Source organism: Athene noctua, chromosome 3 (assembly GCF_965140245.1).
Source record: "Athene noctua chromosome 3, bAthNoc1.hap1.1, whole genome shotgun sequence".
Classification (NCBI taxonomy): Eukaryota; Metazoa; Chordata; class Aves; order Strigiformes; family Strigidae; genus Athene; species Athene noctua.
The window spans coordinates 5,251,397-5,275,622 of NC_134039.1; the positions used below are offsets into that span (position 1 = coordinate 5,251,397).

Sequence of the window (24,226 nt, forward strand, 5' to 3'; positions counted from 1 at the left end):
TACATCTATTCCTAAATGTGTGCTTCGGCGTTTGTTTTAACATTTGGTTTTGTTCAAATGATTTTGTTCTGTGGTAATAGTTCAGATTGCTAAAATGATTACTAATGATTATACACCAAGTTGATTTAATCTTCTGTGTTAGGAGATTGTACTTGCATATCCACCTTTACATGGAGAGCTGTAAGTATCTATATCACTGTAAATTCTTTTTTGGCACGGCAGTAGTCACACAGTGCAAGTATGTTCTGTACACAGCTTTTTTTTTTTATTACCTTCTAATACTCTTGCCTTACAAGCAGTATTTTGCCTTCAAACTTTTAAGCCCACATAAAACTTTGTCAACTCACATAATTTTTTTGTCTTTTTTTGTCATTCTTTCTAATATTTTCTGCTTTATTTCTTGTTTTATTCCAGTTCCACAAAATCAAGATTATCTCATGTAATAACTCTTCTCATGCTTTCTCCTAATCCCATTTCCCCCTTAAATTTCCATAACCCTCTCTTCCAAAAGTGTCCCTTTGAGAAGGATGATAATCTCTGTTTCTCTGCTTGCCTTTAACCTATTATTACAGTTTATTTAAGTTTTGGATTTTGAAGCTGTATTTTATCAAGGTGTTGTGCCTGTTATGGTAATGCCTGTTAAAAGTCTGCCTAGGGAGGTACCATGCTGCTGATACAGTCAGTGTACAAGGAAGGCTGTTATCTTCCAGGGTAGGAGAAGGTCTGAAAGGCCTAGTTCTATCATTCTGTCTCAGTTACCTGCTGGACAAATTTCTGCAATTCATCTTCAGTCATTACATGTGAGGTTTTGCTGCATACTGGCTAGCTATAGGTAACATCATCATCATCTACAGAAGGGAACCATCAGCCCATCAATACCAATTGTCTTTATTTCTAGATCTTGTTTCAGGTCTGTCAGCTGTCTTTTCACTGTACTTTTCTACTAGATATAACTCCATAGGTCTGCAGTTTAGGACATTCCTAAAATTGCGGAAAGTTCTTGAAAGTAAAATTCTGAACCATTTTCTCTTCTGGCCCTTCTAACAGATGCCTTCCCCACCAATCTTAAAATAAGAAAATTCTGGTCTATTTTATTTTCTAATTTAGTTTCCTCTACCTGAAGTTCAGTATAGTCTCTGACACACTATAGTGAACTGCCTCTCAGTGAAGTGTCCCTCTGTATTAATCATTATCACTATCCATGAAACAAACACTGGAGAGGTGAGCTGGTGGTATCAGTTACTATTCAGTTACTGCCCACAGATGCCAGGTATTTCTACATCTATCCCTTTTTTTTTTTTTTTTTAGTCCATTAATGTCACTTGTTTCAAATACTGATCCCCAGTGTCCCCTAGGTCTGGAGTTTGTGTTGAAAGGACCAGTTCTCTCAAACCAGTTGATGATCACTGTAATAGATGCTTCCTCGGGAACAATCTCTAGGGCTGCTGTTTTTCAAGGATATACACTCTATCAACATTTCAAAGACCAAACCAGGCATTCTTGTGGCATATTCAGGGGCACCAGGGTCTTGGTGTCCTTCATTAATGAACAGGACAATGAGAACTCTTCTCCTTTATGCTAGGAATCAGTCATGTCCTATACTGAATATTGAGGAAAGCAGTGCATGTCAGCTATATATTTCTAGCATTTGAGAAAATCAGAGAAAATGTCACTGGAAAACACATAGCAGTTTATTGCAAGTTGGAAAATCACAAATTTTATCCTCATCTTTTTCTGAGACACAAGCATATTTGACGTTGCCTCCTGAAATGAACACCAACTTTCATCTTGTGGTTTTTGACGTTGCCTCCTGAAATGAACACCAACTTTGATCTTGTGGTTTAACTCATACGCTGTATGAAAATACGTACTGAAAGACAGGATCAATAAACATTTCTATTCAAAAGTTTGATACTCAGAAAATGAAGGCACCTATTACAGCAAATGAATAAAAGTGCTTCAGTATATTCAGGTGTTCAGTGCTACAAGTGAGATATCACATGGAGTAGAACAATATGTATCTTGCAAAGTATTAATATTAAAAACAGAAACAAAACCAAAAGCCAAACCAGACATCTGACAGTAAAATTTACCTCTCTGTGAGATCACTGACAAATTTAGATGATAGTTCTACCTTCTTTAGTAAGTGCTAGCAATCTTTTACAAAAAAATGAGGCATGGAAAAGTTCTACAGGTGACGCATACTTTGATTTTTAATGGGAAAGAGCAGCAGTTTTTTATATATCTATAATTTAAGTTCATTAAATATATCTCATACTCACAGAGAAACACCATTTTGTCACTGAGACTTTGTAAGTAAGCAATTGTCTGGGCTGGATGCTGGATGCAGCTAGCAGAAGCGGGTATCACTGCCAATATTCTGCTGTCCCGTACTTCTATATGTGGAACAGAGTGTCTTTCAGCTTTCCCTGTTTTCCAGGGTTTGAATATCCAAGTAGATTTTTCTTCTGAACACAGAGAAGACATAGAGACTAAATAACTTGAAAAAGCACAGACCCATAAAAGGCACAATAAAAAGACGGATTAAGTAAGCATCTGTTATTTAGAAGTATTTGCTATATAGGGCTAGGATATTCTAAGGAGCTTTCTCATCAAGTTTGCTAGATCATGAGCATGATGATGTAAAAGGAATGACCTGTTTTCACTGAAAGCCCTAGAAATGATGATGTATCAGAAATTTCACTGTTCAGTCAAAGTAGATGGTGTTAAAATATAGACTATTGGTGCTGATTTTATATTCTTTTGTAACCAGTCAGTGATCTGTGCGTTAAAATAAAATCTCAAATACCCGCAGCAAATAACTTCTTATTTACGAGAAACCATTTTCCTTCTATCTTGCACTTTTCTTTCCTTACCTTGATGCTCTCCTTCCTTATTGTCTTCTAAATGGTGTGAAACAGGGATTCTTGGATGGGGAGGGATTAGAGTATATGTGAAGCGAGGGTCAGATCACACATTTCCATCTCTAAGTTATGACTTTGACAATATTCCTTTTTCTCTATGTCTTCCTGAGGAAGCAGTATCAATCAAAAAGATACAAAAGGACATTCTGTGTAGTGTTTTCATGCTTGTATGTACTTAAGGGAGATATATTTGACTGTGGTCCTTAATTATGTTAGTCTGCATATTTTCCATTTTGATTCATATAAAAGAATAAAGAGAGACAAGGAATAGAAGTCTTTAATTCTGTAGTTCTGTCTTTCTTGGGCTGGGCTTCTTTTCTTCTACTCAGTAAACGCTTAAGGATGCGCCTTAAGGATGTGTGGCCTGCAGTTTTCCTTTGTATAGAGTATATTATGCTGAAATTTTTTCCATAGTTTAAAAAGCCAAAGGAGCTGCTAGTGTAATTGCTGAGACAGAACAGCACTGGAAGTGTCACACAAAAAGGAAAGAACTCTGTTAAATGCTTCCTCTGTACTTCTGCATGTTGTTACTTTTTTGTGATGATTTTATGTGAAGCTATGAAACAGATCTCACAGTCGTAGATGCCGCAACATTTAAGATAAGTAGGGTTAGCTCCATGTCTTTAATTCTTTTTCTGCTCTACCGTGATGTTGGCTGTCATTTGTATGATAAAGAGTAGTTCAAAATCCCTTGGTTTGGTACATGAAATCTTGTGCCTGTTTTTTGAGACACGCTCAGAGAAGTACTGGTTTAGCTTAAATCTGAAAACAGTTTGCTGAAAGGTCAGTCAAAATAGAAGTTCCTAGAACTCGGATTTTTTAAGTGTATGATGCTTCCAAGAGCAGCTTGTGCACAAGCAGAAAACTGGTGTGACAGGAGTACTGAGCTGCTGGAATATGATAGATACCTTACCTTGTCCAGTATTTGGATGTGTTTGGCGCAGCCTTCTGTGAAGAGTACCAGTAAGTGCCCCAACAATTCCTAAACTGTCAAACATAAAGAATATTTCTCTTGTATAATACGAGATTTTTTTTTATATGCCACAATAAATATTTATTTCGTTCAGCAACTTAGTTCCACGGTCCAGAAGTATAATTTTCTATTATTTCAAATCTTGATTTTATATCTACTTATAACGTGCAGTATGTTTATATAATAATGCTTATTTTGTGACTGTACTTTTTCCCCCTCTTGTAAACAGAAGAGGTTTTATGTTTTTCCCGTCTAATGGTAGTAATTGTGAAATCTGATGCATCATCTTGAAGGGAGCATATGCAAACCAGATTCTTAGAGAATTTTGAATATTTTTATTTTTAGGAGACATTACCCAGTTTTTGCAGCGATTGTAGTAGGTATTCGAATAATCCTGAAGACTTGCAGACTGGAAAAATGAAGACTGTGGTGGACGTAATATTTCTGTTTCAATAATTCCAGCTATGAGAGGTTTGGAAATTCTTGGGAATATTTATAATGTCCCCTTCTTTCGGCACTTCCTCTCAGTTCTCAGAAATCTCGCAGTTTGCTGCTGTGGGAATCATTCTCTCCAAAATGAAGCACTTCCCGTCGGTCATTTCTGTTATGTTTTAATCTAATTCACTTTGCACCTAACCTCTCATCCTTAAGCACGGTTCATCTAGATGTGTCTTTTAGGGTCTGCCACTCTTCTGCCGAGAGCAAAATTAGACTTTCAGAACTTCTTTATTCTCTGGTAGTTCCTGATTATGTAAACGGGAAAAAAAAAATATTTATTGGCATCTTCGTGGCAATTTGAGTCATTTATTCCTGAATTCATAATACCTCCTGCATCTATAGAGAGAACTAAGAGTGAAAAGATCAAGAATCAGCTCTTCCTGTCCTGGGAAGGTTTTTTTGTTTGTTTGTTTTCCTTAAACCCTGAAAAAATTTGATTTATCCTTTCTCTGTGTTTTGGGTTTGTATGTGTTGACTTTGTAACCAGCATTGCTTAGTATTTACCTCCCAAAATAAAAGCGACATTGCTGAGATCCGAAGAGGCATAGCAATTTTTTGAAAAAATGTAAATTCTTACCAGAGTTTTCTAACTTTATTCGAATCTGTCCACTATCACAAGCTAGTTAGAGGATGATTTTGCAATCTCTTTGCCCTGTTAATTCAGCCAGGATACTTTCAGAGTCTCGACCAAATATCTTCTTCGGAAATTGAGTTTGATTCCTTGGATTTGTCAAGTTCCACTTGAAAGTAGCTCTTTACTGTGATTTTTGCTGTCTGCTTTTTGCTTATATAACAAGTGTCCTTAAAATCTTCATTACTTGTTATGAATTTGTATCATCAGCTCATGTCAAATCAGAGCAACTAAGTAACCATAGTATGATTTTTCTCATCAATCATTTTTCTGTCAGCTATTGTTGAAAGATTATTTTTCTAGTCCGTTTTGCTGTCTTCCGTTACTGAACATTTTGCAGTTTATATTGCTCATATTTTAGGAGTTCATTTCCTTTTATTTTTCTTGATGGACGGAGCAGTTTTGTGAGAACTCATATAAGCTGTCAAATGAATTAGATCACAAAAACAGAAGGGCTAATTAATTTTGGTTTTTAATTATTTTTTTTTCCCCCTTCATATTTCCTGAGGTTCCTTATCTCCGTACCCTTAAAACCTCGAAGTTTGTGGGGTTTTTAATAGTCTTTATTACTGTGTGTGCTTTCTGAGAAAAGTACTTTCATTGTTTGATGACTTTGTATAGCTTCTTACATTATTTATAAAAACAGTGAAGCACGTATGCAGCAAAATGTTTTAAGCTTAATTTCAGCTTCTGATGTGCCTTGAATAACACAGTTTCTATACTGGTGAGTGGAACCCAGAGTACGAGTATAGGCTTATTTTATTACAGCTATTATAATTTTTCTTTATGTTTTCATTGTTTTAACTTTTCTGGTTTAACAATGTTTTGCTGATTCCTGAGCTTTCTCTTAGAAAAGTTTTGCTGCTTTGTTAGCCACTTGGACCTCAAACTGGCAAAAAGATACAGTTCAACCATGCAGTAATAAGTTATAATTTGAGGAAGTGGAAATATGTAACAGATGTTGGAATTCTTCAGACAGATTTTCCACCTTGCACTGCCAAACACTCAGATGCCACAGATAGTGAGGACGGTGTAGGAAACCAGTTAAGATTACCAGATCTTGTCATTTGACTTGGGCATAATTTAGCAGTGGTGAAAAGGTGCAATATAAAAGAATATGCTGTTAAATATAGGTGCCCTTTCTACAGGAGCAGAAAACTATTATTCGTGTTTTAATAAGGTTGCCTTTTTCCTCAGGATAATATTTTGAATAGGATGTAGAAATGGGCATATTTTGATAACATTACAAACTCATGATGCTGTAACTGTGTATTTTTGTTAGGTCATCTCCCTCTCACACAGAGATAATGTTTCCCACGACCTGTGTAGTTTCTTCCTACTGTTAGATTCCTTCATGAGAGACAGAAATAGAACTTTGTGGGTTAAGAAGATTTCTTTTTAAAATAGGTGAACAAATTTGAATTGGTGAATTCTTAAAAAGCCCAATCCAGTGGTTTGTTATTTGTGCTGCTGTATGAAATACTGAAACATTTGCAAAATGTTTCTGAAGATAATTTTTCCCCAAATCTTGAGGGATGGGGATTGTTCTATGTCCATATGTAATGAAAGTACAAAAAAAAAAAATTGGAGATGAGAAAGAAAGTCGTTTTATGCCTGTATTTTTTCTGCTAAGCTACTAACTGCAATGCAGTTTCATTAGATTAAATGAAATTAAATGTAGTTACAAGAAGATCTGGTCATTCACTGAGGGTGAATTAAACATACTTATGACATACCTATGTCTTAATAGACTTTTTCAGAAGGATACCATTAAAAGGAGGTTCCAAGTGTCATTTCATTAGTGTGTGAAAATTTTTTCCTCAGATAAAAGATCTGTGAAAGTGTGAAATACCATTATTTTGTTGCAGTGATACTACAAGTAGTAGTGGTTTTTTTCTCTGTTTAGAATATTCATATCAACTTTGGTTGTTCTTTGATGTTGTTTGCTGTTTTGTTTTTGAATGATTAACTGACTACTCCTACATAAGCTATAAACAGCAGCTAACAAAATGAATTTATCCGTACTGGATTTGGTGAGCTGTGCATGATGATTTACTCAATATGGTGAAGGAAACAATCTGCAGAAGCATAAATTGGATGCCTATTAGTTATAGCAAGTGAATTGCATCTTCATTTGTGGATTAAATCCTGTACTTGTTTCCTTTTAAATGAAACAGTATAGGGCCCAGGAAGAAACTAATAATATTTTTAAAAGGCATTTCAGTTCATGTAAGACAACCTATTTTCTATTTTTCTTTAAATTTGCAGTTTAGCATTAATAGGAATATGCAAGGAATTATAACTGAACTAAATTAGAATTAGTTATTAATAGCTTTAATACAGAGTTTTAGCTGCAAAATAGTTTGTATCCTGCATTATTTCATTTACTCTATGAATTATTATAACATATACTCTATAATCCTTCAGAAGATGCTTACCTGAAAGAAAAATGTTATGTTTCCTCAGAAATAAATTTAATATATAAAAATACCAAAAAAGACTGACTAGTTGCTATTGTGATTAAATCTGTTTACAGTGTCTTCTGTGACTCACATTCCAGGAAAAAAAGAAAGATTTTTTTGATTTCTTTTTTACAGGAATCAAGAAAAACCACAGGACCTCTGTATTTATATTTGAATCTACATCAAACGATTTTCATTTGGAACCATTGCCTAGAGAACTTCTTGCAGGGAGGAAAACATTATAACCTATTTTTGAATGCCTTTTGTTTTAAGTTGATTTTCAGAAGAGTCTTCTTGACCCTCTCTTGCTACTTTCCAGAAAGTAGGATAGAAATACAAGTATTTCTCTCCACTTTGTAATACCATTTTTCTAAAAAGTTTGAGAGGTTTTTTTAATTGGAAAACACTTCTCTTGTCTCATTGGGACATCATGTCCCACTACAATTTCCTCCTCAGAATTTTTACACATCAGAATTTTGCACTCTTAACCATATTCTCCCTGTCTAAGAAATAAAAGGATGCAAATTATGGCTTTGTCAGAAGGAGGGGTATATATATATTCTGGGCTATGGAAGATAGTTTAGGCAAAGTGATGCATTCAAGAGCTATACTATTTGTTGTACCTAAGCTTTTTCGATCTGGCTGAGTATCTCTGCGTAGTGTTCTGCTGCCCACTGTGCCTTATAGATAACCTGCACAATGTGAATGCACAGCCTAGCAAACTTACACTGGCTGAAAACTTTCTTGTTGCACTAAAGTGGAGTTCTCATTGAGATTTATTTTGGCCTCACACTGATTCATCCACTGTATTTCCAGTTCAGGACTTTTAAATTATTATTATTATTGTTGTTGTTGGGTGTTTTTTTTAAGATTATCTGTGGCCATAACTTTTTATCAATTACTATTTTTGCACTTTAGAGTCAGTAAGGTATATATGTTTAATAACAGCTGGATAATTGGATTCAAAGCCTCAACAGGTTTAGAATATTATTACCTGTTTTCTGATTTTTGGATTGTTGATTAATAAAAAACCCTTTCATTTCAACTTCCATTTGAAAACTTCATGGACAGTGTCTTACACTCCACACGGTTTAGGTGCTTTTTTCCAAACGTAAGGCATCATAAGTAGTTCTCCATCATAACTTTCACAGGAAAACTGGAATAAACTTGATTATTTTACATAGGACTGTTAGGTCTGATGAACTCATTAGCCTACTTTTAGGAGGCTGATCACTCTTTCTTGGAAGGTTTTGTTAGGTTTACGTGTTGAAGCATGGGCAATATCCTCTTGACAGGTACAATGACCAGGAGACCTCCAACTTTGATGTCCAGATAAGCCTAAGAGAAAGTGGCCACTGCAATGCTTGGGAATCAAAATTCAGCGCACAGATAACTCAAGAGTTGTGCTTTAAGTCTCAACGCTCTTCTTTTATTCCTTTAATACTTTCTAACAGAGAGAGGAACATGTTCATAATTCTTACCTGTGGCAACTAGAAATACTGAATGAGATCCATTCAACTCGCATCCTTTCAATAGCTAGTATTCCTGTGGAGAAGGGGAGGGGGTTCTAAGTTTGCTTAGCTGTAGACATTTATCTCAAGCATGTATGATCTTTAATTCAACAATGATCTGGATTGTTAAGAGACCTTTCCTATAGTTGAGCAAAAATCTACAAGCCACGTTAAATGAACCTAAAACATCCTGTTGTTTCCTGTTAGCTAAAAATACAGAAGCACTGGAAAGCTCTCAAAATGTAAGTGCTGAGGTGAAGCTCAACTTTTATGTGTTTTTAACCTTCGACTCCCTTTAATAACTTAATCTGAAAGACCAACTGAGGAAGCTCTGACTGTATATAAAGTTCATTATGGCCATTTAGTACCAGAGTCCAAAGTCATTCTGCATATGTCTAGAAAATTAATGTACCCGATGCTTTTATGTAATACATTCTACTTAGAAGTTCTATGGATTATTTGTCAATCTGAAGTACAAAGCTAGTTGCCCTAATATAAAGACTAGTTCCAGAAGGCTTACAATAGCTTGCTGTGCAGAGACATTTAAACTAACAGCTTGGAATTCTATTCACACATTCATTAATCATTTCCTTTGCATTACTGCTTTTTTTCAGTCTGTCAGAATGCTGTCCTTATACAGAAGTAGCCAAAATTTCCTTTATCACTGTGAGAAGAGAGAATGCACAGAAACCTTTACTGTCCGTAACTTCCCACAATTTCTGCTCAAGTGTTATGCATAACCTTAGCACCCAAGTATGCCTTCAAAAGTTCTGTGCTTCTGTAAGAAGGAATTCAGATGACAAGGTGGTGCATTCTTTTCTATGAAATGGTTCTTATAATACCACTGAGCTCGCTTTACATCATTTTAATAAGCACAGCTTTCAAGGATATTCCGTGGCTCCACATGAGGGCTAATACTGCTGTGGGGTACAGTACCTTGGAAAAAATAAAAGTTCTTGATAAGTAATTAAGTTGCTTATTAATTACAAGCAGAATGGAAGCTTTCATCCTTTTCATTCTGTCTATGATAACTATGCAGTGTGGGCTTTCTGGACTCAAGACCTGTTCCGGGGAGAAGCAGTTCACGTAATATTCTGCTTCGTCTATTTCCAGTTACTTATTTCTTTTCATATAATTTATGTAACTTAATCTCTTAAGGTACATTTCTCGCTGAAAAAGAAAACTATTTGGCCAAATACAAATTCTCAAGCCAAATAAACAGCTCTTCAAGGTATTTCTGTAGGACTGGTACAAGAGAATTTGCTTTACAGGGTTGTATGGACAGCTGTTGCAACATTTGTGATGCTACATGAACTTTTGGAAGTTCAGATATGAAGGTAACCATTTATGGAAGGATTATTCCACATGAATAAACATTTACATTATAATAGGAAAGGACGTGCCAAGCTATTCACAAGAGGCTTACAATCTTGAAATGATAAATTTAACGTTTTCATGAGAAATGGGGATAACGTAAAAGAAGTTGCACTGAAATATGCCAGAAGACATTAGAATTTATTTTGAAAGCATTCTAAATGTGCTCACAAATAGTTACCTGTGGTATCTTGAAAAATAACAACTAATGTGTTTCTGTGCACAGATACAATTCTTAATACAGTTCTTACTGAATTTCTGTGAATTCCATAAAACTCAGTATGTAAAACCGTTTGGCTTTTCTAATCTACCAAGGAAATAGGACATCCTAAGCTCAATCAAAGTAATCCCACTGCAAATGGCAGTCACAGCAGCCTTAATTTTTATGATAATTGTTTACTTCTAGGCAACTTTTTTGCAGTTGAAATAGCAAGCAAAAGCAGTGTATTGTATTTTAAGGATTTCCCTTTCTGCTTCTAGAAGCAGCAAACTGATTTATCTTATACTGCTGTCTGTATTTCCATTTGTTTGGTATGCTGTATCTCCATGGAACTCATATGTCCAGGTGTTGTTAAACTCCTCATTACTGTAACAACCAACTGGAGTAACTTTTTCTCATTTTAGATGGAGAGTTGATCTCTGGATTTAGTTGTGCACTACTCTTTGCAGTGAAGAAGATACATTTTTCACTTTGGAGATGTGTTAAAGACCAGAACTTTTCAGGTTAATGTGTGATAACATTTTTGGTCCTGATACCTGTATTTTTCAGGACAGTAGGTCTACCATAGGTTTATGAAAAGAAAACTCCATGCAGAAGGCTGTAGTCATGAAATTATTTCATCTGCACAGAGAACAGCCATTAGTTGTCTCCATTGGTCATGTATACATGTGCTATATTGTATTAATGGAAACGTCTGCCTGTTTCAGGACTTCCCAGGATGGTCTTGGATGTCTTCTTACACATATATGTAAAATAATATTTCTAAAACTGCCCTCAGTTTTAAAGGTTGAAAATTATAGTCCCATGGAGAATGTTGTAAAATACATCCAGTAGCTGGCCCATTATGACAACTTGGAATATGCATACACAGTGTTCATATGTAACCTAGATAACCTAGTGGTCAAAAGTGGGATTAACTGCTTGCAAGTCTTACACTCCAAATTCTAATCTTTCTCAACAAGTTGACTGCTCTTCTGTTGTAGGTGTTTAAAAGTTAGAGGTGATTTTCTCTAACAAGCTCTCCTTAGAATGTCCCTCGCTGATTCTTGACTGAAGCAAATAAAGTTTGTCTTTTAACTGACTTTAGTAAACTTTGATTTGTGGCGTATTTCTGATAACAAATTTGCATATGTTTGTCTTCCGTTGTGTCATTCTTTCAAACGAAAGTAAAATGACACATTTGTAGCTGTGCAGTCGGTCAAGTGAAGAGTCATGGAGATTCTTTAATAAAATCCATTTATTGTTTCAACTTTGAGTTAATGGGAAAAAATAATTTCTGTAAGTGCCCTGATAGTTAAAGCTAATGTCTGAAAATACTGAGTCCACAAGAAAAGTTAGTTACACATCATTAAGTATAACCATGATGTGAATTTCACCACTCCTTCCACAGGTGTTTTCCATTAGAATATGTCTGCTCCATTCAGACCTATTTTAAGTAAATTCACAAGGAAATGCCTCTTTACATGTTTATCCTGGAAGGGCAGATAGGTGTTTTATTTTATAAAGCAGTCTAAAAGTTTTCTATTCTATTCTTCAAATGAAAAAATATTTTTCAGAACATAGTATTGCAGTTTGGTAATGTGTTTCTAGCTGCCATTAGAGACACTTATAATTAAAACATAATAAAATTCATGAAACAGAAATGCCTGTTTCTTAGAAGTGCTGGTGAAAGGGCTATTTGCCTGCATAACTGTTTGCGTAGAAAATTTTATGTTTGTTATGTACACTTTTATTTAAGTAAAACTCTGCTTTTACACTTTCATTATGGTGATCTTGTAAAATATTATTATGTATTGATACTATAAGGTTATAATACATCGTCTCTTAAATAACCTATAAAAATGTGTACTGACTTGCTAGCAATTATCTCATGACAAATACCCAACATAAATAATTTCCAGTAATAATTTTTAGTTTTGGAAAACAGCTTAACTCCTACAGACAAACCCCACATCTTTCAAATGCTTTACTTGGTTTAGTGAAAAACAGATGAATGGGTTGTGGTCGAGAACAGTGACGGATTATACATCTACATATAGATTACCTGGTCACTTCAGTGTTCATTTTCCCCCTGAAAAAATTATTCTGATTGCAAGAAAATTATAAGAAAGCAGCATTCTTTTTGCTCTCATTTCCTGGCTTTCAAAGTTCATGGTACCACAGACGGTTGCAAAAATTACATCTGCCTTCTGCCCTCTATTCATATAACTGGGAAGTAGTACAAGCATATTTTAAATTTTGCAGCTATTTAAATGAACTGTTTAAAGTGTGGTGTCACTTAGACCATCTTTATGATTTTATAAGTGTTTTTATATAGTGATTTTTTTTTTCAACTTCTTTCATAATACCCTTCAGACTGAGAGGAAGTATTAGATAATCAATAAGCTAAACATTTCTTATTATTGTAATTTTTCATACATTAAATCAGTTAAAGAAGTGCTCTGTATGTCATTGAACTGAATCTATATTTTAAATCATTTTGTAAGCAACTGACAAACTTGAAGTGTCTTGAATTAATTCATTTTGTCTGTTTTATTAACAGACTGTGGTTACAATAATATCATTTCTCCCAATAGCATCAGCGACTTCTTGACATTTTGGAAGCAGAGAAGGAAGTGTTGTCAGAAAAGATAGAAGAAGCTTTGATGCAGCAGTCACAAAAACACAAGGTAATGCTTTTATTTACAAAAAAAAAAAAAAAAAGTGATCTTATCTGCACCATGGAGTTCCTTAGGAATGATCCTATCACAATTATTGACATGAAGAGCACTTTGTTTGTTTGAAATTATTTTTAGCCACTCCTTTGTGGTATATTACAGTTTAATTTTTCATAACATTTACAGGAAGTGCTCGACAAGTGTTTGGATGAAGAAAGACAAAGAAGTAAAGAGGCTGTGGCAGCTGCTGCAAAGGTATTTCTTGTGAAGCAGTAGACATGCAATGCGGATGCTGCATGTGTCGTTACAAATGCCACGTTCATCAACTCATTCTTATGTCATAACTAAATTTGTCAAACTCTGTGTTCTCATCTGTGTTTAAAAGAAGCTAGTTAGAGGAATGATGAACACATTTGCTATATCCTATGCCTTAATACAGATAACTTCTATCTAAGATAGCCTCTGAATTAGGTTATAACAGTAAGTCACAATATTGCAGTTCAGTTGTTAGTGTTACCTAAATATCTGGCCCTGTGGTCTTTCAGTTAACAACATCAGTACGTCTTGATTTGAAAAGCTAGGTAGAAGGGTCAGCTGATGTCATCTTAATAAGACAATTAGCATGGTGTCTTATTTAACTTCTGTTAAATATGATCATTTTCAATGAGGACAGAACTTTTTTTATAAATTGTATAAAAATGTGGACATTTTAACACCTTTTTGAATTATATTAAGTGGGTTTTGGCTGAAAGTGAGTATTCACTTTTTAAAATATTATTTCTTCTATTTCATTATTAAGTGCATTGGGGTTAGGGCAGTAATTTTATAAATGTTATGCTATCTTTTATTTCTAACACTGAGGTAGAATCCAGTACAAAACTTTGGTTGCATGTAATGATCTGGGAAAACTAGTGATGTATGTTACCTAGCACAGCTGGTTAGGCTAAGTTATCAGTTCCGGCATATCTTCCTATGGAGTATATGCACACTAGCTGAGCACCTCTGAGTGACATTCGGTAACACAAGAAACGTATGTTACATGGTTGATATCTAGGGGAAAATGTGTTTATAATAAAATATGTTAATTTAATAGGGCATTATTTTTAACTTACATTTTTATTATATTTTATGAATGTCTAAATAAAAACAAGTCCCAGTGAACGACAAGAAACTGCTTTATGAGTGCAGGTATTTGAGGAACCCAGTATTTTTTGCCCTTTAACTTTACTTGACCAGTTCCATAATCACCGCCAAAGGGTATTGGAATGACCTGTAACCTTAATAAAATTCAGGGGGGTGTGGGTGTGTTTTGTCAGCCCATGTTTGTTTATTTTGAACTTCAACCTGCTATTATTTATTTGTCGATACTACACAATGATTGACTTGCTGATAAATATATTTGTGTGGCTCAGCATGTGTAGAGCTGTCCCTGTTACTTCAAATTCAGTGTGTGTTTTCTGATGATTTCATGTAATGGTTGAATATAAATATTTAAAAAAAAAAAAAAAAAAAAAAGAACCAATACCTCTTGCAGAATGCATAGGTAGGGAGCTTTGGGAGGGAAGACACATTTGTTTTAAGTATATATTGACTACTTTGCCACAGAAATCTCTCAGACTGTTTTTGGACTTTAGATACGAGCAGAAATACCTCATATATGGGAATATCAAGCAGTGTAGGGATGCCCGTGATGTACCTACTCTTACGTGGTTTCCGCTGCATGTTTTTTGTGTTGACATTAAGCAAACTAGTTATGATATATTTTGTTTTCAGTAGGTGGGAACTCAACATCCTGGTTTATTACTTCCTTTTTCTTTCTGTAGCTACAGAATCATTGTCCAATGGTAATACCTGCTTGGTAACACCTTAAGATAAATTTAAGTTTGTAGTTCAGAAGTGAATATTTTCACTTTCCATATCATGTCAGCTCAAAGATCTCATTAGAAGAAGTAATATATATGAGTTAGGCACCCATGCTGGATATTTTGGTCATTAATTTGTGCTCGATTTGTTTCAAAGGCTGAAAAAGAAGTTGTGCAGGAGGCTGTTCTGAAAGCAGTAGAGGAGGAGAGGAGAAATATGGAGAAGATACATGCAGAAGAAAGAAAAATGTGGGAGGCGGAACGTGACAGACATAAAGAGAAAATTGCCCAGGCTGTTTGGGAAGCCATGCAAGAGCAAAGAAAGCATAATCAAGTTAGTATATATTACTCTGCCGTGGACCTGCTTTGTGTATTTTACTTTTAATTTTGAATGTCTTCCAAACGTTGTGGTAGATTTTCTTATGATATCTATCATTCATCAGTACACCTAGTTGATATTTGCAGTGCACAGCAGTCTTCTTAATTTATCTTCATTTAGACTGTATATGGTGAGAAGCTGGCACATACAGAACAAAATTTCTGCAAGCTTTTCAGGTATATATATTGAAATGAGATGAGTCATGCCCTGCAAGTGCCTGTTTTTGTCCACTGACTTCAAAAGGAGCCTGAGATGATTAGCTCAGATTGTGGCAGGCATGTGGTAGACAGTTCATAAGACTTTTTCATACCTATGGAAAAGATGTTACATTTGTTCCTTATTCTGCTGGAATTCCATTATCTCTCTTAGTAAAAAGATATTTTTCGAAGACAAAAATTAGAATAGGTACAAAATAAAGAGTTATAAAATTGGAAACCTAAACCAGTGATGAACCAGAAATGTTTCTAGAGTTACTTTTTAGAGAAGTGCTTCTGTAAGGATAATTGTATGTCACTTAACACAAACCGAGAGGGACATTCCCTCATTGCTTTTAGCAGTTGAAGGAATTACAAATTAAACATGTTCTAGTAGCAGTTAAATTACTCTTCCAAAAGTTGAATTTTGTAGTCTCTGATGCTAGAAATATTTGGGGGACAGCCTGTGAATTCATTGATTTCTTGGTGGGCATACTTGAGTGTTGTAATCTGAAGAATTTCAAACAAGATATGTTTCATTCAGGTGTTGGAATTTGATATTACTGTGTGTTTTTATATCCTGAATAGCAACAACAACAAAAAAAGACCTTTAGAATTTAAAGTAAAATAGGGGTAAAATAGCAGAAGTAAAATCACAGAAGTTTAAAAATCACAGTAAAAAAATGGGAGTAAAATCATAGAAGTTTAAAAATCACCACTTTGGAAACAGACCTCATTTCCTTTTCCGGTGATAAACAGAATGATTAACCTCATACAAAATCAACTACACAAAAATTTAGGGTTAATAGTTTAATTATTTTATTTAATAAAATAATAATAGCTAAGCTATTATTATTCGCTGTGTTGCTTATATTTCTAATGCAGAATGATTTTACTTTGTATTATATAGCTTGTTTACTTCTTTTGCATGTAAAAGTTTCAAGTGGCAAGATGACAGTTTTCAAAACTGTAATTTTACTATAGCAATAAGCCTCCAGGCACCCAAACTTTCCTTTACAACAAATAGATAAGCAGCCGACTTCAAAGTGAAATTCAAGCTGAGAACAATTGCCCAGGGTTTAGTTAGGTACAAATCATTTAGGCTGTTCTGGATTAGAATTGCTACCAGGGGTGTAGAGAATCTATTAATAGAAGGGAGAGAAATAAAGAAAAAGACATCAATTTTACAGCTTGTGGAACATGAAGAGATTAATAGGAGGATGACTGTGGTAATGAAATTTGTGGAGAGTTTTGATGAATCCTGAGGATTTTTGGTGAAGGAGTCTGGTAGCTGGATGCATGAGGTTGGCCAGGGTTCTGTATTTATGGATTTGGGGAGCGTGTAAAATGTCCCCGGGGTGGGAGAGTGGTGGATTAAGCTGACATAGTGACTCGGAGTAGGTTTACCTTCCTTGTGGAGTGTACTGCCAGAGGGGTTTTTTGGTGGTGGTATTGCTGATGATGTTGTCGCAAGACAGGATAACATTAAAAGTTCAATATTAATGGATGTATTCTTACAGAGAAAGTCTTAAATATACTGAGATGTCAGTGCTTTTCTGAGGCAGAAATTCAGGTTTTTCAGCTCAAGCTGCTAGTTGATCCACTAGTTGATAGTGTTGGAATATCTGGTGGTGTGCTTGTGACAATGAACAGCATTGACATCTCAGTGTATTTTATATATTTTTTATATTTTTTATTAATATATATATTTATATTGTAATTAATTCTCCTGTAAATATCTTGCTCTTGCTGTAGCCGTGTGGCATTAGTTAATTCCATCATTTTAAAAAATTAATACCTCTGAGAACTTTGATAGTAACAGGCATAATTGATCTTATCCAGTTATAATTTGTCCTTTGAGTTAGGTTGATTTTTCAAATACTTAATCTAACTTCAGTCAAGGAAAATGCAGATTTTTTTTCATGAGATTTCCAAAATTCACCTAAATGTATAGCATATTTAAAGTTACATTCTTTATTCTTGGATTAACGACTACAAATTCTTTGGGGAGGATGAACTTTCAGGTAGAAATTTGTTTCTTGCAGAAATTGTCACTTGTTACCTCTGCCAAGAACTTGCCTGCCTCCTTTAGGGCATTGCTATTACAGACATACAACAACTAGTAAAATTCTCTCACAACAGAAGTCCTGCAGAGCTAATGTGCCAGCTGATAGCTGATGTACGGTGTCAGATGTGGCTTTGGTTTAGCAATGAAAAACACTTGGGACTACAGGCAGTTTGTGTGCGGACATTAATTTTTCAGGATATAGCCTTCCGCTCCCTTATTTCTTATTCATGTTTTCTTACTGTAAGATTTCTCTTTCAAGAGCTATAACTACCCTATTGACTTTCTTTCAATATTGTTTAGACAACATAATCTGTCAAGTCAGCTCTGTAATGGCCAAAAGTAAAACATACAGTCTAACATTTTTAGACAATGAAATGTAAAATTGTGGCCATGTAACACTTGCCTCATTTAATTCTTTATGCTGTGCTGTATAATTCTTTATGTTTCCTGCTTCAAAATTGTCACCCGATACTATTATTATGTTGAGTACCAAGTAATGAAACAACTAAGTGTAGTTGAATATAAGTGAATATGTAAAATAATCGTTTGGTATCAGACATATAAAAAGAGCTTTAAGAGCAGTACTGTTATTTCAAGAAAGAGAACTTTCTGACTAATGCATTATTTTGGAACTTAATACTCAAAAAGAGAAGCCTGTCTTGTTTTTAACAAAATCTGTCTTCTCTTAGTTTGTCTTCATTTTATCAGCGTTTATTATCTGTGTGAGAGGAAGAAAAAGATATTTTTGTATTTGCTTCTCTTTTTCTTTTTTATTCTTGTATCACACTAGTAATTGTCATAGAAACCTAGATTAAAAATTAATTTCATTCTACTGTAAATTAATTTGAAGAGGTTTGCTTTACTGATTTGAACTAAAGCAAAGAATTTTAGTATTAAAGAGAAGGAATTTTCCTTCACTAATACTTTAAGTCTGAAAATTTGAAAGATCAAAAAGGGTCAATGTAGTCTTCTGCAAATAGGTGAGGCAGAATGGTTTACAGTCATGGCACCCATAAGTAACTCTAGGAATAATTAATGGGAAAATTTGAAGACATTCAATATTTTACAGTCGTCTTTGAGATAGTTTAAAATCTACGTGGTTTAAATATATTTTGGTCTGTGTCAGAGTTGAATAAAAACAAACCAGAAGAAATTGCGACCCCGAATTTAACACCTAAAGAGGACCTGAAGAGAATTGTGATTCTGGTAGTAGAAGCTAGGCTACAGTGTCAGCAGACACTGAGAATCATAACCAAGAACCTACAACCCTGGCCTTAAGAAAAAGAATTTCTGCCAAATGGATGGAAATTAAGAGCAGAGAAGATGCACATCAATGTAAAACACTGAAAAGTAAAACTAAATGAAACGTTAGGGAAAAGGACGCTATCGTGTGCATGGGGCAAGAGTTGGATAAACTAGAGGGGAAAGACGTATTGTAAAAACTGCAGCACCACTGTGTATCTGCAAAACATTTAAATGCTGAAAATTAGGGAAAACAAAGTTCTGTGTTATAATGGTATGAATTTGTTGACTTCTCCTTTGCCTTCTAGACCAGAAAATACGTTCAGGAGTTTTGATTCTTTGTTTTAAAGGAGGAATTTACTATCCACTAATTTTCTTTATAAAATATTATATTTTTTCACCAGTTTGTAAACACATGCACTAGAAGAACCTTGTAGAACTTGGTTATAAATGAGAAAGCAAACAGAAAAAACCTTAAAGCATGCTAGTTAATGTTTCTTTGATCGGGCAATTTTAGCATAAGAACAGCAAAGTTTTGCAAATCACAGTTCTGCTGAATCAGGTGGTGATGTTTCCCTTCACCTTCTAAATAATCTGTTTAAAAGAAGAAAAGATGAGTGTTTGCTGTGCAGGGATGATACAGTTATTTTTTTAAACTTTTTTTTAGTTGCAGAGTGGCCAGCAAGGAGAACCAGAGCGGATGCAAATCTGGAATATTTATGCATATTGCTTCTTCTTGTTGGATATTCATGCCTGACAAAACTTTGTCCTAAAAAATTGTTCTCAGCCACATAAATTTTGAGTCTGCAGATAAGGAGGTGCCACTTCCATATCGGATTTCATTAATTTAATATTGCCAGAGAAAACTCTGGGGACTTGGGGACAGTTTAATAAATAACTCAGGATTAATATCAAAATATATTGTTACCAAATATAGAATAGCAGAGTAAAGTGAAACTTAGAGTGAAAGTCGGAACCAAGACATGCAGAATTAAACATTTTGGCTTGATGGAACAACCTTGATATACCCCCTTCTCCTTTTTTTAAAGAAATTAAAGGATTAAAATAACACAGATATTGCATTTCCTTTCATGAAAGCTTTGACTGTCCAGTGACTTGGCGTGTTTACTTTGAGACATGGGATTTTTAACTAAGTTGAATGTATTATTCTTTGAAGCCTTATAACTCTGAAGGGATAAATGAGATTACGTCACCAAGGAAATTGTTTTCTAGAGCGCTGTCTCAAGAGGCTGTAAGGTATTAGACATCCAAAAGATTTTCCTTTTTGTTGAGACTGGCAGCATCTTCAGATTTTATACATGTGCTATCCGGCTGCTTAGTGCTTTTTTAAAGAGATGGGCTTTGGTTTGGTTTGTTTATTTTTTAATTCAGAGGAGGATTCTTAGTTTTGAGGAGGATGCACTTGCATTTTAAATCAGGGATATAAACTCTCCTTCTTGAAAGAAATGAGCAGTCTTTTGATTAAAGATAATGTTGATTTTCACAGTAACCTCATGATGGTTTTACAACACATTGGAAAGTCATTATAGATGAGGAACGCATATATTCATCAGGCTAGATGTAGCCTGGCATGTCTCCAGTATTTTTTTCTCTCCGTTTGATACATTGTGTGGGATTTTTTTACAGTGGCGACTTCCCTTCAGGGAGAGTTTAATATATCTGGTAGTTGTCAGTGTTGAAAGGAATGCTTGGTGAAATTCTTCCCCTAGAAAGTTTTTTCTAGAACACTTACTTGAGTAAAGAAATGATTGCCCTCTAGATAAGGAGAAGCTATAACAGGTAATATGGCTGAAAGAGAAGCTTTTCCCCCAGAATTCAAAATTGCAGTGAAGCTCCTGGGGTACAATTATAAACTTCAGTGAAAAAAACAGTGGTCGGTGCTCTCCGTTGTCATCTTCCTGCTTGTTTCTTCTCTTTGAAAAAAAGAAAAGTCCAAATTTGGAAAAAAATCCAAAAATTCTTTGCGGATATAGGATGATGAGATCCAAAAAACTTTGGATAAAATAGAAGGATGATATATTGTATTTGTAATTAGTGGGTGGTGCAGAGTAGCTATAGCAGTAGCTACCATAGATATAATGCTATCAGAGAAAACTCTGCATGGTAGTTGTTACCATTTTACAAAGCTAAATACTCAATTACATAAATGTGGTGAAATCAAGAGGGGTAGACAAGTAGCAAAAGAAGCTAAAAAGAATTTATACACCATAATTATATTTTTTTAAAAAAAATTCAAGGAAAGTAAAATGAAAGTGGACAGCTGCAGGGTGAGCCCTGGAAATTTAGGTCCATGTCATAGCATGAAATTAATAACTTTCCTAAAGCACTCCAAGCAAAAAGTCACCTTTGTCATTTCCTCAAGGCTTAAATTTAAAATACTCTGTATAATGTCATGTAGTTTACCCTAATTCTCAAGGGAAAAAGAGGTCGAGTTCATCATTGCTATCATCCACACAGCAGATACATTAGAGACTCAAATGTTCTGAAGGCTGCGAATAATTAGAAAAAAAAAAGCCTTTAATTTATTAAAAGAACTAACATAAACTCTGCTTCCTCTTGGACATGAGCAAAAGCACTAAGGCAAAATGATCTTACCAATGGGAAAGTATTTCAGGAAAACTGAGGCTGCAGTGTTTCATTCAGCCAAGCCACAACTGAGATATACTGAGATATACAAAGAAAAAATATTTTTGCAAGAAAAGTTAACTAAAAGGCTTATGGAAAAAAATGTGAACTTCCCAACAGTCTTTGCTGAGTAAATCTCTAAGCATTCAAGACAACTGAGCATGTTCACACTCCTGAGGGTTCATGTGGTGGCGTTCTTTGCAGAACAATAAATTTGTAATTTATGATCTTGGAACGTATTAATATAATTTTACTGGCAAACATCTAAATAGTTGAAAAAAAAAAAAAAAAGTTGATTCTTTTGTACTGTATGCGCTTTAAAGTGTGTTTAACGTTTCTCCTTGAATTTACGAATACCTGTATATTACCTTCTGTTTCTTAGAAGGTAAAAGCAAAATGTCTAGAACACACAGTGCTTCATCCTAAAAAAAAACGAATGGCTACTTACCTACTACAGTATTAAAACTCTTCTGGTATTCATGCTTATCTGCTTGAGGGAGTCCTTCTGTTGATAGTTTTGGCAAGCCTGGATCAATTTTGTATTGAATGTCTTCAGGATTTCCGCACCCAGCCATATATAAGTGAACAAAAGATATGTAGGTGAAACCAGAAAACGTAGGTGTTGACTCTGTGCTTAAAGAACTGGCTTTTGTTTCTTTTTTACTGTGGCTTAACTGTTAAATTTTGGTTGAAAGTTGTTATTTGTCTAAATATTTTTCCTCGTTGCCCTGTATTTGAGACGGTTAGAAGAATTAATAAATAGAAAAATTTGTCTGAAAAGTTATTTGCCACTCTAGGTTTCAGTCAGATTTATTGGCTGTAGAATGGCACTTTCTTAGCCTTATAATCTGTAAAAAAACCCTTTTTTTTTTTTTCATGCATCAAATCAGTAGATGTATAATGAATATTTTGGAAGTTAGTATGAGGAAAAAAGAAAATATTTTTTTTTTTATTGTCCACTGAGACTTTTGCAGAAAGATTCCCTGACATATCTTTTTTAGGTGTCAAAACTATGGGATTTTGTTTCTTGGTTCCAGAGTTTCCTTACCTTAAAAAAATAGAGAACACTGAGTGCCAGTGCGTGTGTGTCTCTTTCCTGATTTTCGAATCTATGAATGAATTTCATACTGTGAATCTGCTTACCTGTCTTTTTCTTCCTTTGTTGTACGCAGTAAGTTTTCAGGGTTGTCCTTGGAGAACTTTTCTCCTTCGCTCTCCTGTAATCTCTTTCTGTCCTGCCTGTTCACCTCTCTCATACATACACTTTCTCCTAAACTGCTTATGTGTAAACATGCATTCAACTGCTATTCCCACGATGATGGTGCAAAAATCTGTTTCATATACCACTTTAAGTGATGTGCTACATGCTATTATGAAATTCCCTACAACTTTATTACGAATTCATCATACTGTTTATAAGTTACAGCTGTTTTCCAGTGGTTTGTGCCTCCTGTAACTTGGAGACCTTACATCTTGGGTCTGTGTGATGCAACAGGTGATCTGGTAATTTTGGCAAGGCTAGTTTGGAAAACCCTGTGTTGTGGAGAGGCAAGATGCCACTGGGTAGTTGCTTGGCAGTAGGTTTTTTTGTGGTACTCCATGATATTGTACTTCTTTACCAGGATCAGGAAGCATTGCCTCCCTAGATTTAGATACTTGCTTCATACTTTCTGTGCAAGTTTGTCACTTGGCTCATATTGAAGCCTAACTCACTTTTTCCTCAGTGCCCACTTGGAGAGCTTTTTCTGTCTACTCTAAAACCACTGGTAAATCTCTTTGATACCACTTTATGAATGCATCACTTTGACTTGAAGTTCAATAGGTCTCTTAATCTTGCCTTTCTTCTTTCCCACTCTTCAAATATTTTCTGGTACCTTCAACACCGACCATGTTGCTTGTTACTCTGGACTGTATCATGGTTTTGTTTCAGAACTAATTGTAAATATATGGTTGGACTCGATGATCCCAAGGGTCTTTTCCAACCTGAATGATTCTATAGTTGTTTACATGTTACTGATCGTTTAGGCATCATATCTGTAAGAGATGAAATATCATATCTAACAAAATAGGTACAATCTTCATCCAAGATCCTATTTTTCCTTTATTTTTATTAATGCATCTTTTTTTTCTGTCCTAAAAATGATAGTTTGTGTTTTCAGAATATTGCCATAATGATCACTTTCTAGCATCTTACTTTGGGCTTTTCATCACCCTTTCTTTGTTAAATAGACTATAAACTGCTTTTTGTCTTTGCTTCAGAGTTTGCTTTTGTCTCTTTCTCATCAATATTCACTCTATTTATAGTATTTGTTACTAGGAGATAAACTTTTACATAGAAAACGTTGATGGTATTGGCATTGCTTTCCCTTCTTTTATGATGTTTTTTTGTACTTGGGAGGATTTCCACGTGATATAATAATTTCATTTCCTTAAATGAATCTTCAGAACTCTTTTCATCTGTGATATACAGAGCACTGAGTGAATTGCCAGTTAAGGGAATACAAAATCATATCCGTTTATCAGTCTTTCTTTGTCCATTTGTTATTTGTTTCATCTTATACATAGGTTACAGAATCCTATGGGGG

The 24,226-nt window shown here is 34.7% G+C and overlaps 1 protein-coding gene across 7 annotated transcripts in view; it reads left to right on the forward strand.

The window, feature by feature from the left end:
• The window catches only part of CCDC91 (coiled-coil domain containing 91), a 150,511-nt gene that overhangs the window by 87,395 nt on the left and 38,890 nt on the right, over positions 1–24,226 (forward strand). For all 7 annotated transcript variants that reach the window (XM_074901206.1, XM_074901211.1, XM_074901204.1 and 4 more), the window contains 3 exons: positions 13,170–13,262; positions 13,437–13,505; positions 15,270–15,446. In XM_074901206.1, coding sequence (XP_074757307.1) covers positions 13,170–13,262; positions 13,437–13,505; positions 15,270–15,446 — 339 coding nt within the window. The remainder of the gene's footprint in view (positions 1–13,169; positions 13,263–13,436; positions 13,506–15,269; positions 15,447–24,226) is intronic.